This window comes from Saccostrea echinata, unplaced genomic scaffold, assembly GCF_033153115.1.
Source record: "Saccostrea echinata isolate AGI-Se365-2 ecotype Australia unplaced genomic scaffold, CSIRO_AGI_Sech_v1 ptg000003l, whole genome shotgun sequence".
In the NCBI taxonomy this organism is placed as follows: Eukaryota; Metazoa; Mollusca; class Bivalvia; order Ostreida; family Ostreidae; genus Saccostrea; species Saccostrea echinata.
This window is the reverse complement of record NW_026889752.1, coordinates 7,681,626-7,702,429: the sequence shown is the minus strand read 5'-3', so window position 1 is coordinate 7,702,429 and position 20,804 is coordinate 7,681,626. Positions and strand designations below refer to the sequence as shown.

Genomic DNA, 20,804 nt, shown 5'->3' with positions numbered 1-20,804 from the left:
TCAAATAGTGGAATGATCTGGCAACCCTTGAAATGGACTAGCCTAAGGGTATATAAGGCAAAGCTTTGGGAAAGTCAGGCATTCAGAAGGTACATGTAGCTGTAGAAATTGGATGATGAATCAGCAATAAAGAAGTTAAGGTATTCTATCCTTATAGCAAAAGATTCAATGAGATTGAATACATAATAGAGGGTAGATGTTGGATACTCAGTATATTTAGACAATATTCCTATTTATTAGGGTGGGATGTGTCCTAATTTATGACCTTGAAATTTGGTAAGAGTTATCTCCCTCTGTTTTTGACTAATAAATAAAATAATTCTAAGAAACTTATCTGGTTTCTGAAACTTATCATTTTAAATTTTCATTCTATTTCTAATGTGTTTTATTGCATTTTTCCACTAGAGTATATATTGATATTCTTATTTTATGAATTTTTATTTTAAAAAAAAATGTTCCATAGACTTCAATGTAATCTTTGATAAGCCCCACTGCTTAGTTAATTATATCATTGAAACTTTCTCTTAGTAAACCCTTTTCTACTGTAAAATGCTTTAAACTAATATTAAAGTATTGTGTATGTGATGGACAATTAAGGATAGAGGATGGAAAACCTTAAGGGTAAGAGCAAAATAAAAGTATAAAAGTTATAAACACCAGTGGCAAGTATCCTAGGGAATTGATGTTAAGCTCTGGAAGTAGTAAATCTGAAGAATATTGAGACAATTGGTTCTTATCTTTCAATGGGAATCTAGGGGAGAAACACGGTGCAAGTAGTACCTTACCCAGTCCCCATCTCTAGATGAAAGAGAAAATTTAAGTATTATATGACATACCCTCAGACAGAGCTGTCTAAATAATCATTCCAATCATTAACTAAGACAGAGTAAAAAGGAAAACCTATATAACCCATCTAAGAACCTGATCATACTATTACATGTACATAGGAAATTTTAAATATCTTTGAAAACTTCTTCTCAAGAACATCTAAGCCATTATTACTCATATTTATGCAGAAGCATCCTTAGGTATTGTAGAATCAAGTTTGTTCAAATAATGACCCTTCAGGGGTTGGGGGCACAACAGAGGGTCAAAGTTTTGCATAAAAATATATAGGAATCATCTTGAAAAAATCTTTTGCTCAAGAACAGCAAAGTCATGATTAGTCATATTATTATAGAAGCATCATCAGCCATGATTATGAATATTATTATAGAAGCATCCCGAGGTAGTGTAAATTTCAGTTTGCCCCCCTCCTATTAAAACATTCCAATACTGAACTGATTTTTGCTTCTGCTTAGCCAGTGTGCTCAGATGAGCAATGTGACCCATGGGCCATTGATGGCTTGACTTCTTTTTATAAATATTAACTTATTTAAAATGTATACCAGAGAATGTATTCTTCTAAAATATCGTGCTTTCTGGTCTGAACATTCAAAATAATCTTAATGGGGTTTTTCTCTTGTACTTTTGGAGGCAATAACACACTTTGTAGTCAATCTCTTGCACACTCTTGCATAATTAGTTTTCATATTTTAGAAATCTAGAATGTCTGATATACTGAAGGTCAAAGACGTTTACTTCAAGAAGGAATTTTTACAGTGTACAGGGAGGTAACCTGTGTCTTTTAGTGCACTTGCACAGTTACATTTTGATATTTCACAAACATTTTGATAAATAGTTAAAACATCCTATTTTCCAAAACTTTCGTGTCATATGTAATTATTTTTTCTTCTCTTATTGCTGAATGACCGTTAATTTTCAATAGAAGGATTTTCTTTAAAGATGTAGATATATTTTTTTTTTTTCAAATTTAAGATTTGTTATCATTATTATTATTATTATTGTTTTTTTTTAGTTTCAAAGAAAGAGGGGCAAAATATGCTCTAATGAAGCTTACTGAAGTACAGTATCATTTGCTTACAAATCTAGGCAATAATTAAGGAATGATATTTTTCCCTTTGACATGATTAATGAAATTCCATATGATGTATGCATTTGTGTTTATTATAAAAAAAAAAAAAAAACATTTAAAAAGAATACATAATAATCAATGGTGGTTAAATTCAAAATAGAGGCTATTAAATAATTTCATATTTAAATGCACACGTCTCAAAATATATGCATATGTGTTTGTATAATTTTGATAAACATTATTTATACCACAGGAGGAGCAGAAGAAAGGGGTTATAACTGCCAGTGCTGGTAACCATGCCCTGGCCCTGGCCTACTATGGCTATCGTTTGAAAATCCCAGTGACCGTAGTCATGCCCACCATAGCACCAATGATGAAAGTACAAGAATGTAAACGTTACAAAGCTACAGTCAAAATCGAAGGCAATGATATTTCAGAGGTCAGTAAACACTTAGCATGATCTCAGATTTGTGAGAAAACAGTGATGCTCCATGTTATTAACGGGGAAATGAGTTTTTTTTTTTTTTTTTTTTTTTTTTTTTTTTTTTTTTTTGAATTTTTTTATATTCTGCCTTAATTATTGTTATTGATACTTTTCATTACTTTTTCATTTTCATCATATATTTTTGTTATGATCTAACAAAAAGGGTTTGCAATTTAAGAAGTGCACCCCAGAGTGAGAGTGTAAAGGCATACAAAACATATAAGCAATTCCTTACAAGTTTCCGGAAAATTGCAGTACTACTAAAAACTTTCTTGATTACTAGCATGCTATCACTACAATATTTTCCCGACATTTTACATTGATTGTGATAAACATATCAGATTGATGAGGAAAGAGCGTTTCTGGTTGGTTGGTTTTTTTTTATGTACCTTAATCAAAATGTTTTCTTTTACGGAATAAACGGTGGAAAGGTGAATTATAACCCACAAAAAACAAAGACGCGAGATCATTTTTTCAAAGTCGAAAAAAAAAGATTCGCTGTCATTATTCTATGTTGTAAATGTGCCTAGGGGTATGTAGAAAATGTGTCTTCACCCTACATGTATTTTGTCCGACGTTATATATATCTCCCATTCCGGGGGTCTTTTTGAAATAAAAGTAAAATATTTTTGAATAGTTTCCCTGAATATGGAAAGTTATTTGATATGTTTCTGAACTATTTTTTTTCCTTTTTTTGACTCTCCTTAATTCTCTTTGAATGTTTTCCCTTTCTGACATCGTCTGCGTGACAACAGTGCAACTTACGGGAAAGAAATGAGAAGAAGTTTAACATCCATTTTCCTTTAGTTTCTCGATCAATAAAAGAATAATGACTCATTTTTTAAATACTCTTTTTCATTAACTATATTCAAAGTTTTTCCTACATACCGTAAAAGTGGAATTTTTAGCGATTCGCAAACTTAGCGATTTATCTTTAAAAATTGACATTTTTAGCGAAATGTTGTTTTAGCGATTTTATAATGCCAAGAAACAGATTGGACCGTATCGATAGTCAATTTAAGCGACTCAACACTATCGCTAAAAATTCTGCTTATACGTTAAGTCACAAAGTGATCAATTCTGAATCTGTATACACTATTGGCAGTAGGGCAGCAGTGAACATTTGTGCAGCAAATACACGTACATACTTACACTTTTAATAAAGTCAGAAAGTTAAACTTCTTCGAATAGTACTACAAACTAGGATGTAAACTTGAATTGAACAGCATTTGAATAAACCTAAGCAATATAAGTAATTTTTGCAAGCTTTACTGGTACTGTACATTACAATCTTACCAAGTTTTCAATATAGTTTTCTGGCTGATTTGGTTTTTCAAGAAAAAAAAAAGAAAAGTCACCCAATACTAGTATTAAAGGGCGGGTACAGGTATAACTGTTACTAAAAAGTGTTAGCATCTATAAAAGTTGCTTGATAACTTTTTCCACAGCAAAAATATCAACGGAGCTACATTTCTTATTTCTATGAATAAGTTATCTTTTCTGATTACTTTGTATAATTTTATCATTGAGTGTATTCAATAGTAACTAATAAACACACTTTGTCTGTGAATAAATGTCACTTTGTCTGTGAATGTGAATAAAAATATTTAAAAAAAAAATGCATTTTTTTTTTAATTTTCATCATTGAGATATATCCATTGATCCCTTTCTCTTACTGTAGACAGGCAAATTTTCTTTTTTATTCATGAAATAGTATATGGTTTTTTCACGAATGCTGGTTACTGCTGCATATACCCAATGCTAATAAAATATACGGGAGAATAAAATTTTCGCTAGCAGAATGACGCGAAAATTAAATTCCCGCATATAAAAAGAGATTTACAGTATTTCTATTATCAACTTATCTTCCTTGGCTGAGCTCTTTTTGTCGTCTGTTTCAAGATCTCAATTAAAACTGGAAACACTTACCCTTTTGACAATTATTTAAATGAATTGTATTTGAAAGAAATGGCATGGAACCATATTGACTTTGACAATGACTTATATACATTTTTAAATGAGTTGGACAAAGAAACATTAATTAGCAGGAATCATTTATTGCACAATTGGGAATTTTTCTGTGGACCTAACTCCAGCTTGATATCATTTCAGGAAAAAAAACCTCTTTGCTAAGGTCAGTTATAATGATATTGATTTGTTTCTAATGAGAAAAGAACTCTTTCAAAAAAAAACAAAAAAACAAAAAAAACAAAACAAAACAAACTAAATGTGATGAAAACATTCAAAAAGTACTTACAGGCAAAGGGAGAGTTCAGGGTTCCTGAAATTATACCCCCATTAGAAATAAATTTGAGCATACCCTATTTCCTTATTGAGACCAGGAAAGAAATTCATGACTTCACTTGGAAAAACGTTCAATAAAATATGATGAGGCAGAGAAACCGGAATATTCAGTCAGGCAAGACAAACAAAAGCAAGATTAGTTGCCAATTTGCTAGATTTGCGAGTTTATTTATACAAAAAGTACAGTGGAGTGCGACTTGACGACAACAAACAAGAAAACTCCTCTTTTTTTCTTGGCATCAATACACGTGCTGACGTAGTTAAATTTTGGAACATAAAATAATAAACATTTTGGAACTTAGGAACTATATGAAATCCTCTACAGGGATTGAAAGTATCAAAAGATTTACTAATCATAATTACATGTATTTTAGCATATTTAGCATATGTAGATTTAACTTAAAGAAGTTTTTCATTTCATTTTACATTTTTAAAGTAAAATAATTAATTCTTAAAAAAGGAGATAACTGAAAAATGAACAAAAAGGAAAATATTTTCTTTTTTGCTATAATCAGAAAGAATCTGGTAGAGAGATTATCCATGTTGGTGTTCCTGCCATCCAGAAAAAAAAAATATCAGGGCATAAAAACATCAAAGCATAAAAAACTACAGCAAAATTAACAACGACCAACAGAAAAAAATCTACAATTTTAGCATCAGTTGATGAATCGTCCTTGCCTTTAAAAAAAAATGACATTTCGCGCCTCAGGCGATTTCCCAGACCTCGAAAAGCTCCCAATCCAATTCTATCGACATGTCATTTTTGCATAGATACAAAATGAGATGTAAAATCCATGCTTTGCGGCAACACTTTTATATCCTACGGGGATCAGTCAAAACACTTGAAGGACGCGTGCATCTCAAAGCAGATTAAGAGCGTAAATAACCATTCCAGAAAATTTTTTAAACAAATCCTGCACTTAGGTATGAATTCATTTATAATTTTCTAAAATCATTACCACCGGTTAATAATTAGTTTTAAATGTTTGATTTTTTTTTTAACATTTTTTACCAGGAATTACAAAAGCAGACCCTCTCACGTGCATTTTTTATCAGTGATATATGAATGCATTTTATTTGAAAAGACAAGATAGGCACAGACAGATTGAAAAGGAGTGAAATGACCTAGGTAGGAGTGTGAAATGACCCGCCGTGAAATGACCTACCGTGAAATGTGGGAGAGAAGTAACCTAGGAGAGAAAGGGTTTTAGAGAGAAATGACCTGACACCAATAATTATTCTCTGAAAATTGAAAGCAATCAATATAATAAATTAACAAAATTGATCAATTGTGTCTTCCACACTTAAACCTTGAAATTACACTAATGATGTTTTATTAAAGTTGTTTAACTGTTCAAATCTGCTGAGATGATTATTTTATGTATCGTTCCTATGGACTCAATTCATCGCACAATATTGCTTTAAAAGGTTTAAATAAGAGACAAACGAAAAGGGCAAAAGCAAAAGCCAAAGAAAATGTAATCAACAAAAAATTCATTGTTTTTAGTTTGATACGAAACTTATTTCACGATCGAGTCAGGATTTTTTTATATTTTCACAAGTGCGAAAGTATAAAAAAAAATCCTGTCTCACAACTACAAAATTGAATATCGTCCATATATCCATCATTAATTTTATTTCTTTTAAAAACCTTTTTTTTCACTTTAGGATGGAAAATCTTCTAGGATATGCGGTAATAATTTCATTTTTTTTTACTCTCAGTCAGAAAGGTTTGCAGAGGAACTGAGTAAAAAAGAGGGATATTTAAACATAAATAGGTATGGTTCACATTATTAGATTAATATTAAGATGATTTTTTTGTCAATTAATTAAATAATAATTTTAAATTGAAATTATATTATGCATTAGTATGCTGGCATATTAATGCCATCCAACTAAATTTTGTCAACATAAGATATCGCATCAAGTCAAGATAACAATCAGGTCAAGTCAAGATAACTTGCTGATTTTGTCGAGGTACACCAACTTCTATTTCGTCTAGTCAAAACAAGCTATCATTTTTTTTTTTTTTTTTTTTGCAAAAGCTACACATGTATCTCGACATGACGAGATTATTTATCTTGTATCATGACTAAAATTGTTGCGTTGACAAGCACTGCCTCTACGTAATTGTTGTCACGATAACTGTATATATGTATGTATGTATTTATATAGAAGACGTGTTACGGGTGTTACAGTTGATTTCAAGTGAAACTATGCGGATCTCTTTTATTGATTTATTACTGATATTGAATCAATTTATTTTTTGTATTTGTCTATTGGAGGAATATAATTTTTAAGAGTTAAAGATTTTTTAATATAAACCGTTTCATAAGCTAAACCAACCCATTTATTTAATTCATTGTTTCCAGTTTTGGTTTTTGTTTTTGTTTTTGTTTTTTGTATGTTGTTTAACGTCCCTCTCGAGAATTTTTCATTCATATGGAGACGCCACCACTTGCCGGTGGAGATCTGCAAATTTTGTCCTATACTCGGCACTTACGGCCATTGAGCAGTGAGGGATCTTTTTCGTGCCAGCACCTACTGCGACACGGGACCTCGGTTTATACGGTCTCATCCGAAGGACCGGTCTCCACGTCCCACAGTGGAATTCGAACCCGCGACGTAAGGATCAACTTCTGACTTCGCGACTCTAGAGCAGACGCTCTAACCACTGCGCCACGCGGGCGTCCCATTTTTGGTCTTTCTTTAGTTACTGGAATGGCATAAGTATAACAGTTAATGCAAAGAGTCAACCATTTATTAAAAACTACCGATTATAATATAATAGCCAAGTATTGATCTCTGTTAAAACAAAAAATGTTTATTTAATATCGTTTATTAAAATTGAATAGCAAATTTATTGAATTAATAATTGCAAATATTACATGTAATTAAGTAAAAAGCTCATTGGTGTGGTTAACACGTACATTTATTTTATTTTGCTGAAAACAAAAACACAGTTTAAACACACAATTCCTTTGAAAATATGCGTGCAATACTTATTAATGAAACATTTTGATGGAAGATATCCGCCTATTTCATTGGAAAATGACCGAGGCATCCATAACACGTTATCTATTTATATACTAGTATATGTACATGTACATATACAGTTATCGAAGAGGCAGAACTTGTCAACGCAACAATTTTAGTCATGATACATGATAAATCAACTCGTTATGTCAAGATAGCTCTCACAACAAAATGTGATAGCTTATCTTAACTAGACGTGATAGAAAACAAAACCAGCAAGTTATCTTGATCTGACGAGATAGCTATCTTGACTTGAAGCGATATCTTATGTTTACAAAAAATTATGTGGATGGCATAAATATGCCACCATACATTAGCTTGCTTACATTGTGCACATATTTTGTTTATCAAGCTATGATCACCCTCACATCATAGCCGGTCAGGGAACAATGGCATTGGAGATCGTGGAACAAGTCCAAGATTTTGATGCGGTCGTCATACCTGTGGGCGGGGGAGGACTGATTGCAGGATCTGCCGTGGTTTTTAAGAATCATAATCCAGATGTGCAAATCATTGTAAGAATGACAATTAATCATAAACTGCCAAAACATACCAATACCAAGATAACAAGACGGGATGGAGTTCATTTTCCGTCAAAATTAACACAGAAAGTGTGTGTGATGTGAGATGTAACGAATTAATTATAATATGGTAATTCTTTAGGGTGTCGAAGTAGAGAGCTGCCCCAGTTTCTCAAAAGCAAATCTAAAAGATCAACCAACGAAAGTTGAAATGAAATCCTCCATTGCTGATGGTGAGACGTCCATAATTTTTGCCAACTTTATGCAAATTGTCACTTAATAGAAGTCTACATACCAGAGTATAATTTAAGGTTTAGCCGTACCAACAGTTGGAGGGAATGCATTTGCAACAGCAAAAGGCTTGATTGACAAAATGGTTACGGTTAAGTATGTAGACATCTTAATTTTATACTAAAGCAAATTCGCATTATATTTAATAGACATCAAAAGAGTAAAATTTCTGAGTTTTTTTTAGGGAAGAGAACATAGAACTAGCAATTCTGCGTCTGATTGAAATTGAGAAAGCTGTTGTGGAAGGAGCAGGTGCTGCAGGATTGGCCGCCATAATACAGGGATCACTTCCGGATCTGGCAGACAAAAAGTCAGATCATTAATTTTATTAAAGATAGCGTTATTAATTTTGAAACTGATGCTTTGTGTGCATTGGTATTCAACTGCAGAATATTTCGTTTGATTTTTTTTTTTCGGAAAATTTAGACTAACAAGATACATCTATAAGGATGAATATTACTTACAATGGATGAGTAAATTTTATAATGACATACACTGTATCTAAATAGGGTGGTTGTGGCACTGTGTGGTGGAAACATTGATACTTCAGTTCTGGGTCGTGTAATAGAACGTGGGCTTGCTACTGATGGACGTCTTGTTAGATTTAAAGTGACTGTGACTGACAGACCAGGAGGGATTGCTCATCTCATCAAACTACTGTCAGACCTGAAAATCAAGTAACTATACAAACTGTCGATAAGTCAATTATTTTCTGAGATAGGAAAAAGATACAATAGAAAAGCAAGGGAGTCAGATAGAATATAGTTTGGAATAAGTTCTATAAGTAAATATCTGAGATGTTGCCCGTCATTCATTATCATAAAAATAAGAAATAATTTTTGATGTTTTATTTATTTGCAGCATCCATGATATATTTCATGAAAGAGGATGGCTGAAATCAGATGTATATTCAGTACAGGTAATAACAATAAGGTGATAGAATTCTAACATGCATTACTCTCAGCTTGGAATGTTAACTTTTTCCAGAGGCGGGGAGATTTAAAATCAAAAATGCATAATATACAAATTTTGTTTAAGGATGTATAAGTTCAATGTATGATTTCCTTCTAATGTTTCATAAAATCTGTTGACGTCGTCGCCAGGTTTTCATGTTTTAGTAACTAAGCTACAATGGAGCCTCGTTAACATGGAAGAAAAAAATCCGGATGCATTTACCTCGCGGATCAAATGTCAAGAAAACAAAATTTATATTTATATATACAAATTATTGAATACGTTTCAGTAATCCAGATGCTTTAATATCCCAGAAGATTAGCTTTGTAACACAAGTGTAAGGATTAACTAGACTCTACTGGACATATATTTTAAGGCCCTTTCACAATTGGCACACGAGCACTTTACAACACTTTGCGATCGGAAAGTTTTAGCTTCGCAGGAGCTCTCGCCGAGCTCTCTCATACGTTGCACGATTTCTCGTATTCGTTGCATGCATTTTAGTGGTCGCATCAAGTCTCTTCAAAATAGTGGACATGCACACTATTCAGACGCGACCGAATGCGATCCACATTTATCGCAATGCAACGCACGAAAATTAGTACGAACATCTTACGTTTTGTTTACTCGCAAGAGTGATGCACGATTTTTAAAGGTCGTAAGATGAATCGCAGTTGTATATGCGTGTGTTTTGCGACCATGAGACCGTTGCTCAACGTGTCGCATGTAATCTTGCAATGTTTTACTATTACTGCACGATTTATCAGCTTCAATTTTCCATGCTTATATACCCTGTATAAGCATCTCTGTTTCAGAGCACAATTGACCATGGATTCTGCTGCACCAATACCTCCTCGCCATCTGCTTGGTGTGCTGAATCTCCGAATACAGCAAGAATTCCAGCAAAGACATATGGGTGTGTTGGCGTTACTGATCCGTCATCGATAAAGATATGAAAGACAAAGAACAGGTTGGTGGTCAAGCCATGGATTGAGGGCGCATGTTATTTGGCCAGTATCACATATTGATGACGGAGATAGAGAATGCCAGGGGGACTTTATGAACTACATGAGAGTGCCACCAATCATGTTTTACGAGCTACTGCAGCGCATTACTCCAAGAATCCAGAAAAGTCAATGTTACAGACGACCACTAGAACCTGGGCTAAAGCTGGCTATCACTCTCAGGTATATAGTGACAGGAAACAGCTGCATGAACCTCCAGTATTCCTTCCGTGTTGCCCATAATACCATATCATTGTTCATCCCAGAGGTGTGCCAGACCATCATTGACGAGTATGAAGACAAAGTGTTTGCCTTTTCAACTAATCCAGATGAGTGGCGAGAAGTGGCACAGAAATATGGTGAAAGATGGAATTTTCACCACACTTGCGGAAAAAAGAAACCCACGTCAATCTGGTACCCTCTACTACAACTATAAGGGTTTTTCAGCATCATCCTCCTGGCCTTGGTCGACGCCAATTACAAGTTTCTCTGGGCTGACATTAGTACTCAAGGCTCCTAATCAGACGCCCAGATCTTTAACAATGGCCCACTGAGAAATGGACTGGAAAATGACACTCTACGCCTGTCAGATCCAGAGTCCCTGCCACATGATGAGAGACTCATTCCGTACTTCTTGGTAAGAGACGACGCATTTCCCCTCATGTCCTGGATGATGAAACCCTACTCCAACCTCAAAATGACTAACGAAGAAAGGATCTTTACTATCGTCTTTCAAGGGCTCGTCGTGTGGTGGAGAACACCTTCGGTATCCTTGCACACCGCTGGAGATGCATGCTGGGCACGATGCAGCAGGATCGAGACAGGGCCAAGATCATCGTCAGGGCAGATATATGCCTGCACAACCTGATGAGACTCCGCTATCCTGGCTTGCAGAACAACGACCTGGATCAGGAAGATGAAGCTGGAAACCACATCCCCGGGGCATGGAGAAACGACTGAGTTCTGCAAGACGTAGAAGCAGTTGGCAGAGGTAATTTGCCAAATCAAAAGGGCAAGAGAATCCGAATCTACCTCAAACATTACTACAACAGCAACGTTGGGAGCTTGCCGTGGCAGCAGAATATGATATAGACTGTGATATTGATCATGTATATATGTCGATTTCTTCAAGTAAAGATGTAAATTTGTACAGCAATAAACTATACTTTTGATTTACTTGAACAGTTTAAATATGATATAGTTATCATTTAACTAGTTTTGGTCAAAAGTAAGTAGAGCACTAATATCACTAGAATTACTCTTACTTGGGATCTGTACCAGGGCTGGATGTTTGCCACTGAAAAGAGGCAAATGCCAGAATTGGTTAACATTCACAATTCAAAATATTCAACAATAAAATATATCAAAATAAATCAATAAAATGTTCAATAAAATTATTTTGATTTACTCAACAGTCAAATTCATAGCTGCTGCATTTTCCTGAATCAGGCGATCCTTTTTCTTGGAGTTTTTAAGTCACTCCGACTTTTATCATAGAAGCAGGGGTTTTCTTGGTAAAAGTATGCCAGCTCTTGTTTCTGCTCTGGAGACAGGTCCAAGGATTTCTGTTTGCTAGGATCTTCCTCATCCTCATCCTCACTGTACCCATCAGGCTCTAAAGGCTCAGCTGGTTGGTCTGGTGGCTTTTCCCCCTCGTCGCCAGGCTCAGGCGGATCATGAACAGGGCTCAGCTGCTGCGGCAGGTCCTGGGCCTCCTCCTCTTGGGCCTTCTTTCTACGGTTCACCTTGGCTTTACCTGTAGCCTTTGTCATCTTCGTGGGCGGCTTCTCTTCTATTCAACTGACGAGGATCGGAAACGGGTGGTATATATGCCCTTCTCAGACTCGCACGAGCATTCATACCATGGAACACATGATCGCACGAGCGCCTTACGTCCAATCGCATTGGCCCACCTTCAATCGTCCGATCACCTGATCGCTCGCGCAATCCTTTCGCATTACCTTACAACACTCGCTTTCATTGTACAACAGTCGCATATAGATGCAAGATATATCGCATGATTTAATGCACAACGGTCGCTTTAGATTGTGCTAATTTCGTACGAATACTTTTTCATATGCGATTATTTCAGCAACAGTTTACGATCCAAATCAATTTTTTTCAGTTGCACGAATATTTTGTCGCTTCTGCTCGTGCGCCAATTGTGAAAGGGCCTTTACTGAGTGCACTGCCTATAAAAGTCTAAAATTTGATTTTACAGGTGACATGTGTTGTAGAGACGAGAGATAAAGCTCACTCAAAGGAGCTAAAAGCAGCTCTCGAAAAAGAATACAAATTGGAATGGCCACCCATGTAGGCCTGATAACACAAGTAAACACTTTTGATTGCTGTAAATGTGCTAATTATACTCCCCTAATAGGCATGGAAGACTTTAAGTTCTGTACAAATATATCAACATAGATTTTTTGCATAAAATACTTGTATTTGTTTGTAAATTAATTCAAAATATGAATGTTTATGAAACTTTCCACAGTGATTGTACACACATTAGATAGGTCTCTTCATGTACGAATTGAAATCTCACATTAACTTGAGTTTCATTTCTTTTTCTTTAAAGTGTTCCAGTACTAGTAAAAAAGTTATGTTGCCACATATGTTTTTTGTGCCTGTGTTTTCAGTACATTTTTGGTGAATATTTCCAATCCGTTATTAACGTGTCCTGTTATTGGTGCTTGTAGTTAATAGTAATTTAGGATTTTTATTATTGTAGTATGTGAGTAATGTTGAGAAGCTGAGCTTATTAAATAAAAACCAAAGTACGTATTTACATTTTGTTTTATTTCCTGCTCACTAACGTTGTTACAGTGGAATTTACACAGTTTGAGGGATACAGGTATACTGTCACAGATGAAAATGTACCATTGGACATTTTGACAATTAATATGAATATTTTCTCTATCAAATTCTACATACATGTATCTATTATTAATTAATGAGTTGTCATAATTGTTTCAATCTGTCAGATTTATCTATTATAAAATATTTAATTATGTCAATTAGCTATGAGTGATATGACCAGATGGACTGTTGTTTGAGTGGCTTAATTGTTGTTAATTTAGAAATGTTATCTTTAACTCTACTTGTAAATCAAATAACTCATGTATTATGTTACTCAAATTTGTCAATTATCAGTCTTGACTATAAATACAAATTTTTGTTAACATTAGAGGAACTGGAATCGGGAGGCGTTCCCTGATACTGTCCGACCCAACGAGAAATAAAGGTCTGCAAATCGGAAGGCGGCTTTATCTTATTACCAATAGTCCACCCCAGTGGCTTTGCTACAGGCACATGCATCTCTAGCAGAGGGGGGGGGGGGGGGGGGATGATAATACTATTTGTTGACGGAAATTGCTCTGAAGGGTACATGCTAAAAACAATAAATTGCAGTTGGAAGCATCGATTGGTTAGCATTTTGGGACCAATTTTGTTTGTAGACAATGCATATCTCAATTTTTTTTAAATATTAAAAAATTGTAAAATTTCTGTCTTGTTCAAAATTCTATTTTTCTGACATCACCCTTATAAATCCATATATCTTTTTATCACCTTATAGGCATTAGTTAGTTTTTAATGAAAAATCAGCATTTGTTCAGCTAAACGTTTTTTCATTTTACGAATAAAAATAAAGATATAGTTATTATGGTCATAATGTTTGAGAAAGGTTTGTTTGTAGTATCTGTCCTTAAATCCTCTGGCTTTTAAAAGGATATAATTTATTCATGTTTTATAACAAATTAAAAGTCAAATATTTACATGAAATCACATGGAATTTCAAAAGTCTATGATCAACAAGTAGTAGTACACTGTTTAACCTCCGTACTAAATGGGTATACAATGGGGCTATTATTTGAAAGAGCAATGAGGAGGAAAACAATTGAGAGCATTTAGTGATCACCCTGGTCTAATTATACCCTTGTTACAACGCGAAATGTAATAAAAACGCAAAGTGTAATAAAACGGGATTATTGCATGTTGCGTTATTACAATTTGCGTCGAGATCAATGCAGAATGTAATAACGCAAAATGTAAAAACAGACTTTTTAGGATTATTACATTTTGCGTTATTACATTCTGTGTTGATTTTGACGCAAAATGTAATTACGCAATATGTAATAGTCCCAGTTTATTACACTTTGCGCTGTTATAACATTTCACGTTGTAACAAATCTTATCCCCCAAACAAAGAACGGGAAAATCCAGTGGCATCAATACGTGAGAAATAATAAAGAGGAAGGGCACCTGTGATCTTAAGGAAATCTGGATTGAACAAAGGAGGTAGAAGTAAGGGGGAAAAGATTGTGTTAGATTCCTGGCTTCGGGGCCACCGACATATAAAAATCTCAGCTCAAATCTCAGCCTCAAATCTTAGATTTCTGCCTCACCTGAGATTTTCCTAAAACACCGTGCCACCAACATTTCTGAGATTCGTCTCACGTAAGCTGAGATTTGAGAAAAATCTTAGACTTATTCTTGTTGTTGTATGCGACCTTTTTTCTTATAATGCACGAAGCTGTTGAATCAATGATTGAATTTACCTTTCAGTTAGTTGTTTATGCTATATTTTGGTGTATAATCGCGAAAATACACATTCTACACTTCCTTCGTCTTTTGTTTGCTGTTTTGAGTCACTCAACGGAAAGGATTCCATTACGATCTTTGCGACAATAAATATTCACCGAGTCCTCGTAAAATATAATCCCTACAGAAGAATAACACAAAACATATCCAAACTTTATAGTCTTGGTTCGTCTGTCTACATAAACACACAAAAATATACACCGAGGCGTCACTTCCGCCATTGTGACGTTACGTGTCGAAAGATTACAAAGAGTAGATAGGCGGATCAAGACCATAATGTATACAGGCCGATTACACATTTTTTTCTTTTATTTTGTTTTGTACACTGTCAGATATATCTATTACATTCTACTCTCCATAGCAAAAATGTTTTAAATATAGGGAGTTTTTGTCCCTATTTAGAATAATTAAAAAAATCATTTTAAGCGATCAAAGAAAATAAATTTTACCGCCGAAATGATGATTTTAATACTGCAAACTCGGCATTAACAGTAATTAAGAAAACACCGAGTATTTTTTTTCTAGCTGATTAAATGCTAATTTTCTCACATGATAATTTTCTTTGAGTGTTCCGTAAAATTCGTGCATAAGTTGCGACAGAAAAAATGTCAGTCAAGGGCAGGTAACATAATTACAATTCAATTCAATATACATGTATGCTTGGTTTTAAGTGAACCCAATTTATCAAGAAAATTTCGATACAAATTGTTTAATGTCAGGTTATTTCAGGTATACACACCCCTTCCCCCGAAAAAACAAAAAAACCTGAATTGAACTACGGACATGTATGTAGGGACGAGGCTAAATAACACATCACATTTTCCACGATCCCCTGTGAGAAAATGTCACAGGAAAAATATTCTTCTTTTCAGGTATAAAATATATAATAATTATTAATTTCAGATATAATAACAACGAATATAGTGAGCAATATTCGTTGTTACACTGGAAACCTAAATCAATCTAACAATCACTTATGAAGTGACGATTAACTTATTAATTCCTATGAAAAGTTTCACGGCGTAATCATGTACTATTTGAAACTTAGGACCATACTTGTTGTTTTTTTTAATCTCAAAATGTAACTGGTCGTATTAAAAAAAGTCAGGCTTATTCTTACAAATAATATAAACGGTCAGGCATATTTGTGTGCGATGCATAGCGAGTATAAAGCAGATGCCCATACGCGGATCTAGAGGGAGGAGGTTGCCCCCCCCCCCCCCCCGGAATTTGCAAAGTTATTAAAAGTATATACTCAATCAAATAAAAATTGATTTTGGACACCCCCCTCCCCCCACCCCCATTGAAAACGTGGACCCCACCACTACCATAACGAAAGGTTTTTCACGTTTGTGAAACGGATTTTTTTTCTTTTCAAGAAATTTTCGCGGTTTGATACTTTTGGGAAATCAGTTTTACTTGTCAAGAAATTTCTGGGTTGGATTTTTTTTTTTTGACTTGGATGACACCCCCCCCACCCCCACCCCCACCCCACACACACACACTGGAAAGAATTACTGGATCCCTACTCTCAATTAAGAATTTTATAGATTTAGTGAAGATCCAAATTAGACAGATGGCTATCATCAGTGATTAATAAATGGTGATTTATGAATAAATAGAATATTTTTACACAGAAATTTAGACAATTTTTTTTTAATATTTGCGTATAATTCACAGATTAGGTACGTATATTGTACAAGTAAAAAATAACTACCGGAGAAAGAACAAAGAAGAGGCCGTGGAGATTAATATTATCTAATCATATTTTCTTTTCTGATATACATGTATATATAATGTGAATTAATAAATTTGCCTAACCATGAGTAGCACACTAAAATATGAATTTAATTAATAAATGAAAATAATTCTTGCATGAATGAAGATATACATGTTATGTAAAACGTGTCTCAAGAATATTGATTTTATTCCTTATTTTTTTTTTCTTTTGATATAGTTTCAAGTGCATTGTTTCATTGCGTGGACAATATTATGAGATTATGAGATTTTTTTATATGTGCCTAAGACCCCCCCCCCCCCCCTTTCTTAAAAACGTATGATCTTGGTTTGGGAGAAATAAACATGCTCTTTGTGTTTGCACGTTAATTTCATGTATTCATGGATTAACGAGTGCACTGTCATAATATTTGCAACCATTTTACCATAAAATAATTCTGTGAGATTTTATTTGAGACTACTATGTACCAATCTCAATATTTTCTGAGAAATCTCAGATTTTTTTCTCAGCTGAGTCAGAAAAAATGTTGGTGGCACGCACGTTTCAGAAAAATCTAAGATTTGAGGAAAATCTCAGATTTAAGAAAAAACTCAAAAGATAAGTCTGAGTTTGAGAAAATATTTCATTGGTGGCACAGTTTGGTGAGAAAAACTCAAATTTTCTGAGAAATCTCAGATTTGAGAAAATCTCAGTGTTGGTGGCCCCGAAGCCTGATTGGGGTTTTCTATGTTCCAGTTCATTTTTTGTGAACAATGGGGGTTAGACAGCTGAAATGTAATTCGTCAGCTTGATTCGAAATGGCCCTCTTAAATCTAAAAGATTGAAAAGTAGTAAAAGTATTCAAAAATAGTGCGCAATTTTCGCAAGACGTGGTAAACAAACATATTATACCCATAGATAAAAATCTCCAAATAAGCGTAAATTTAACTAAATTAATGGAGATTTAAGTTTTATGTCTCCTCTCAATGTAACTGTGACCATTTATGTACATTCCTGCCAATTTTCTTTTTTTAATTAATTTTCTTTTAACCTTTTCAAAGGCTCTACATGTAGGCTAAAATCAGTTTTTGACCCCAAAAAATGGGAATAAACTAAAACGAAAGTTAATTGTTAAGAAAGATAAAGAACTATATACGGTATGGGCGTATTCCTGCCCCCATAATAGTCAAATTTTGAAAATCTCTTGAAATGAGAAAAAGTGCATATATTGTATAAAATAATCCAAATTAAGACAATATATTATGAAATTGGAAAAATTAGTTGGCTTTTCTTGTCTCTGTGACGTCACAAACTATTTGGATTTCCGTTATTTTTAAAAAAAGAGGTCAAAATGCACAGAGTTTATTCAATTTTGACTATAGTATTTATAGAGCGCAAGCTTGCTCAGGTACCATATTCACATATTTCATTGATATTATCATTCTACAAATTATATCAAAAGATCTAGTCTGAGCAGACTTGCGCTCGATAATTTCCAATCAAAATACCGACGTAAAATACACTATTTTCTCTCAAAATCATTGCAATTTGGAATTTACGTCATTTTATTGACGTCATATCTAACTAATGATGTCATAGTTGATAAAAATATTTAATGCTTTGAAATCTACTAATATCCACCTGGTTTAGAACATAATTAAAGATTTCTCCATCAAAGTTTTATTTTGGGGTCAGATACTGGCCACTACAGAATATAGTCCTTTAGCAATAAAAGGTTAAATTCTCGGCAATAGATGTAATTAAAGTTTGTTAAAGTTGTTGATCAAAAGTATGGAGTATCTCGCTTCCAAATTAACGAAACTTTCTATACTTTAAATGCAAAAAAATCCCTTAATCACCGCTAATTTCAGTTAATTTCTTAAGTGAGACAACTATTTTTTGATAAACAACCATAGTTTTCATAAGAAATAACGGAGATAATATTCAGCGGATATATATATCGTTATGTTTTGTTCATGTCAAAACTCTTACTCATAAATATAGTTAAAAATTCACAAAACTTTGTATGTTTGTGCAGTCTTAGGGTTGAAATCGATGCTTTAAATTATAAATATGTTGTTCCATATTCGGTGAATTTGTAAGCGACATGAAAAAATGTTATTTGGTCGAATTTTGTACAATGAATGGTATTGTTTGCTTTACGGTTAAAATACACTTGCGTATTTCTTTTTTTTTTTTAAATATGATACAATACAAAGAAAACAAGATGTGTTTGTGAAGCACCGTTGACCCCGTGTGGCAGCTTATGGCGAAGGCTAAAGTTTCCCAAATGCAAGTCAAAGTCCAAAGTCAGGAGATACAAAATGTTGTTGCCTAAAGAGAGGACTTGTGTCAATGGCTATGCCTCGTAAATTTGAAAGCCAAAGCACAAACCATTAAGATATTATGGTCAGTGTTAATGTTTTTGAAAAGTGGGTCAAACTCCAAGGTCAAAGGGTCAAAATTAATGGTAGGCAGGGGAGGACTTTGTCATAAGAAATACAAATGCAAAATATTAAAGCCCTAGCACCAATGTTTAAAAGTTATGGTCAAGGTAAAGTTTTTCAAATGTAGGTCAAACTCCAAAGTCAAGGTCAAAGGGTCAAAATTAATGATACAAAGTGAAAGTTCTTATCTTAAGAGATACACATGCAAAATATAAAAGCACTAGCACCAACTGTTCAAAAATTATGGCCAAGGTTAAAATTTTTTAAAAGAAGGTCAAACTCCAAGATCAAAAGGTAAAAAATAATAATACGCATGGGAAGCACTTCTTATAAGAATTACACATGCAAAATATAAAAGCCCTAGCACCAACTGTTCATAAGTTATGGCGTAGGTTAAAGTTTTCCAAAAGTAGGTCAAACTTTAAGATCAAGGTCAAAATTGTTGGTATCCAAGGGAAGGTCTTGTCACAAGGAATATAACTGTACTAACTGTGGGTCAAACTCTAAACTCAAGGTCAAAAGATCAAACGTATTTCAACCCATGGAAAGGTCTTGTGACATTGAATACACATGTTATACTAGTATATGAAAGCTCTAGCACCAACTGTTCAAAAGTTCTGGCCAAGGTTAAAGTTTGGTAAATTTTTGCAAAGTGGGTCAAACTCCAAGGTCAAGGCCAAGAGGTCAAATATGTTGGTACTCAAGAGAAGGCCTTGTCAAAAGAAACACACATGTGAAATATGAAAGCCACCACTTCAACCAAACAAAAGTTATTGGCAAGGTTAAAGTTTTTGTGGACAAACAAAAAAAAACTGACAGACAGACGGATAGACAGGGCAAAAACTATATACCCCAGAATCTTCGATTAGGGGGCATAAAAATATAATAAATGTTTGCTGATGGGAGACCGTTGCATTTACATATATATTGCTAAGTGCAGAAAATTGAAATATAAAACACCTTTTCTGCTTCTTGTGTCCACGTGCAGTAATTTGAGACACCGCAAATGAGTAATCAGAAATACTTTACTTCTGGACACGTTTTCCTCTCTGCACGGCTTCTCATCGACTGAACCCTGATGCTTGGATAATGCCGCTTTATATACTTTCACTAAATCTGCTAAGTCAGATTTGGGTCCTCTTAGCGTTTGGAACCTTGTCCGATTACAGAAGATAACATATAATTGACGAGGCTGATTAAACCATTATTATCTAATTTCCATATAATTATGATCAACGGAATTTTACTACAATATAAAAATGGAAACAATGAAGTAACCTACCCGAGGACTGAAAATCTAGGGGAATTGTGCTAGCGTTGAATAATTACCATTGCCATTAATGCCTTTCTCTAGCAAAAAATCCAAATATGAAGCATATGTTTCAAACTCCGTATGTCTTCTATTTCAATGTTTAATAGGATATATATATATATATATATATATATATATATATATATATATATATATATATATATATATATATATATATATATATATATATATATATATATATATATATATATATATA

At 33.9% G+C, this 20,804-nt stretch overlaps 1 protein-coding gene across 1 annotated transcript in view; it reads left to right on the top strand.

Annotated features, from left to right (window-relative positions):
* Positions 1–1,862: 1,862 nt before the first annotated feature.
* The window catches only part of LOC133178547 (L-threonine ammonia-lyase-like), a 78,959-nt gene continuing 60,017 nt past the window's right edge, over positions 1,863–20,804 (top strand). Inside the window, exon 1 of the mRNA XM_061313251.1 lies at positions 1,863–1,904. Within this exon, the coding sequence (XP_061169235.1) occupies positions 1,890–1,904 (15 nt within the window). The 5' untranslated portion in view covers positions 1,863–1,889. The remainder of the gene's footprint in view (positions 1,905–20,804) is intronic.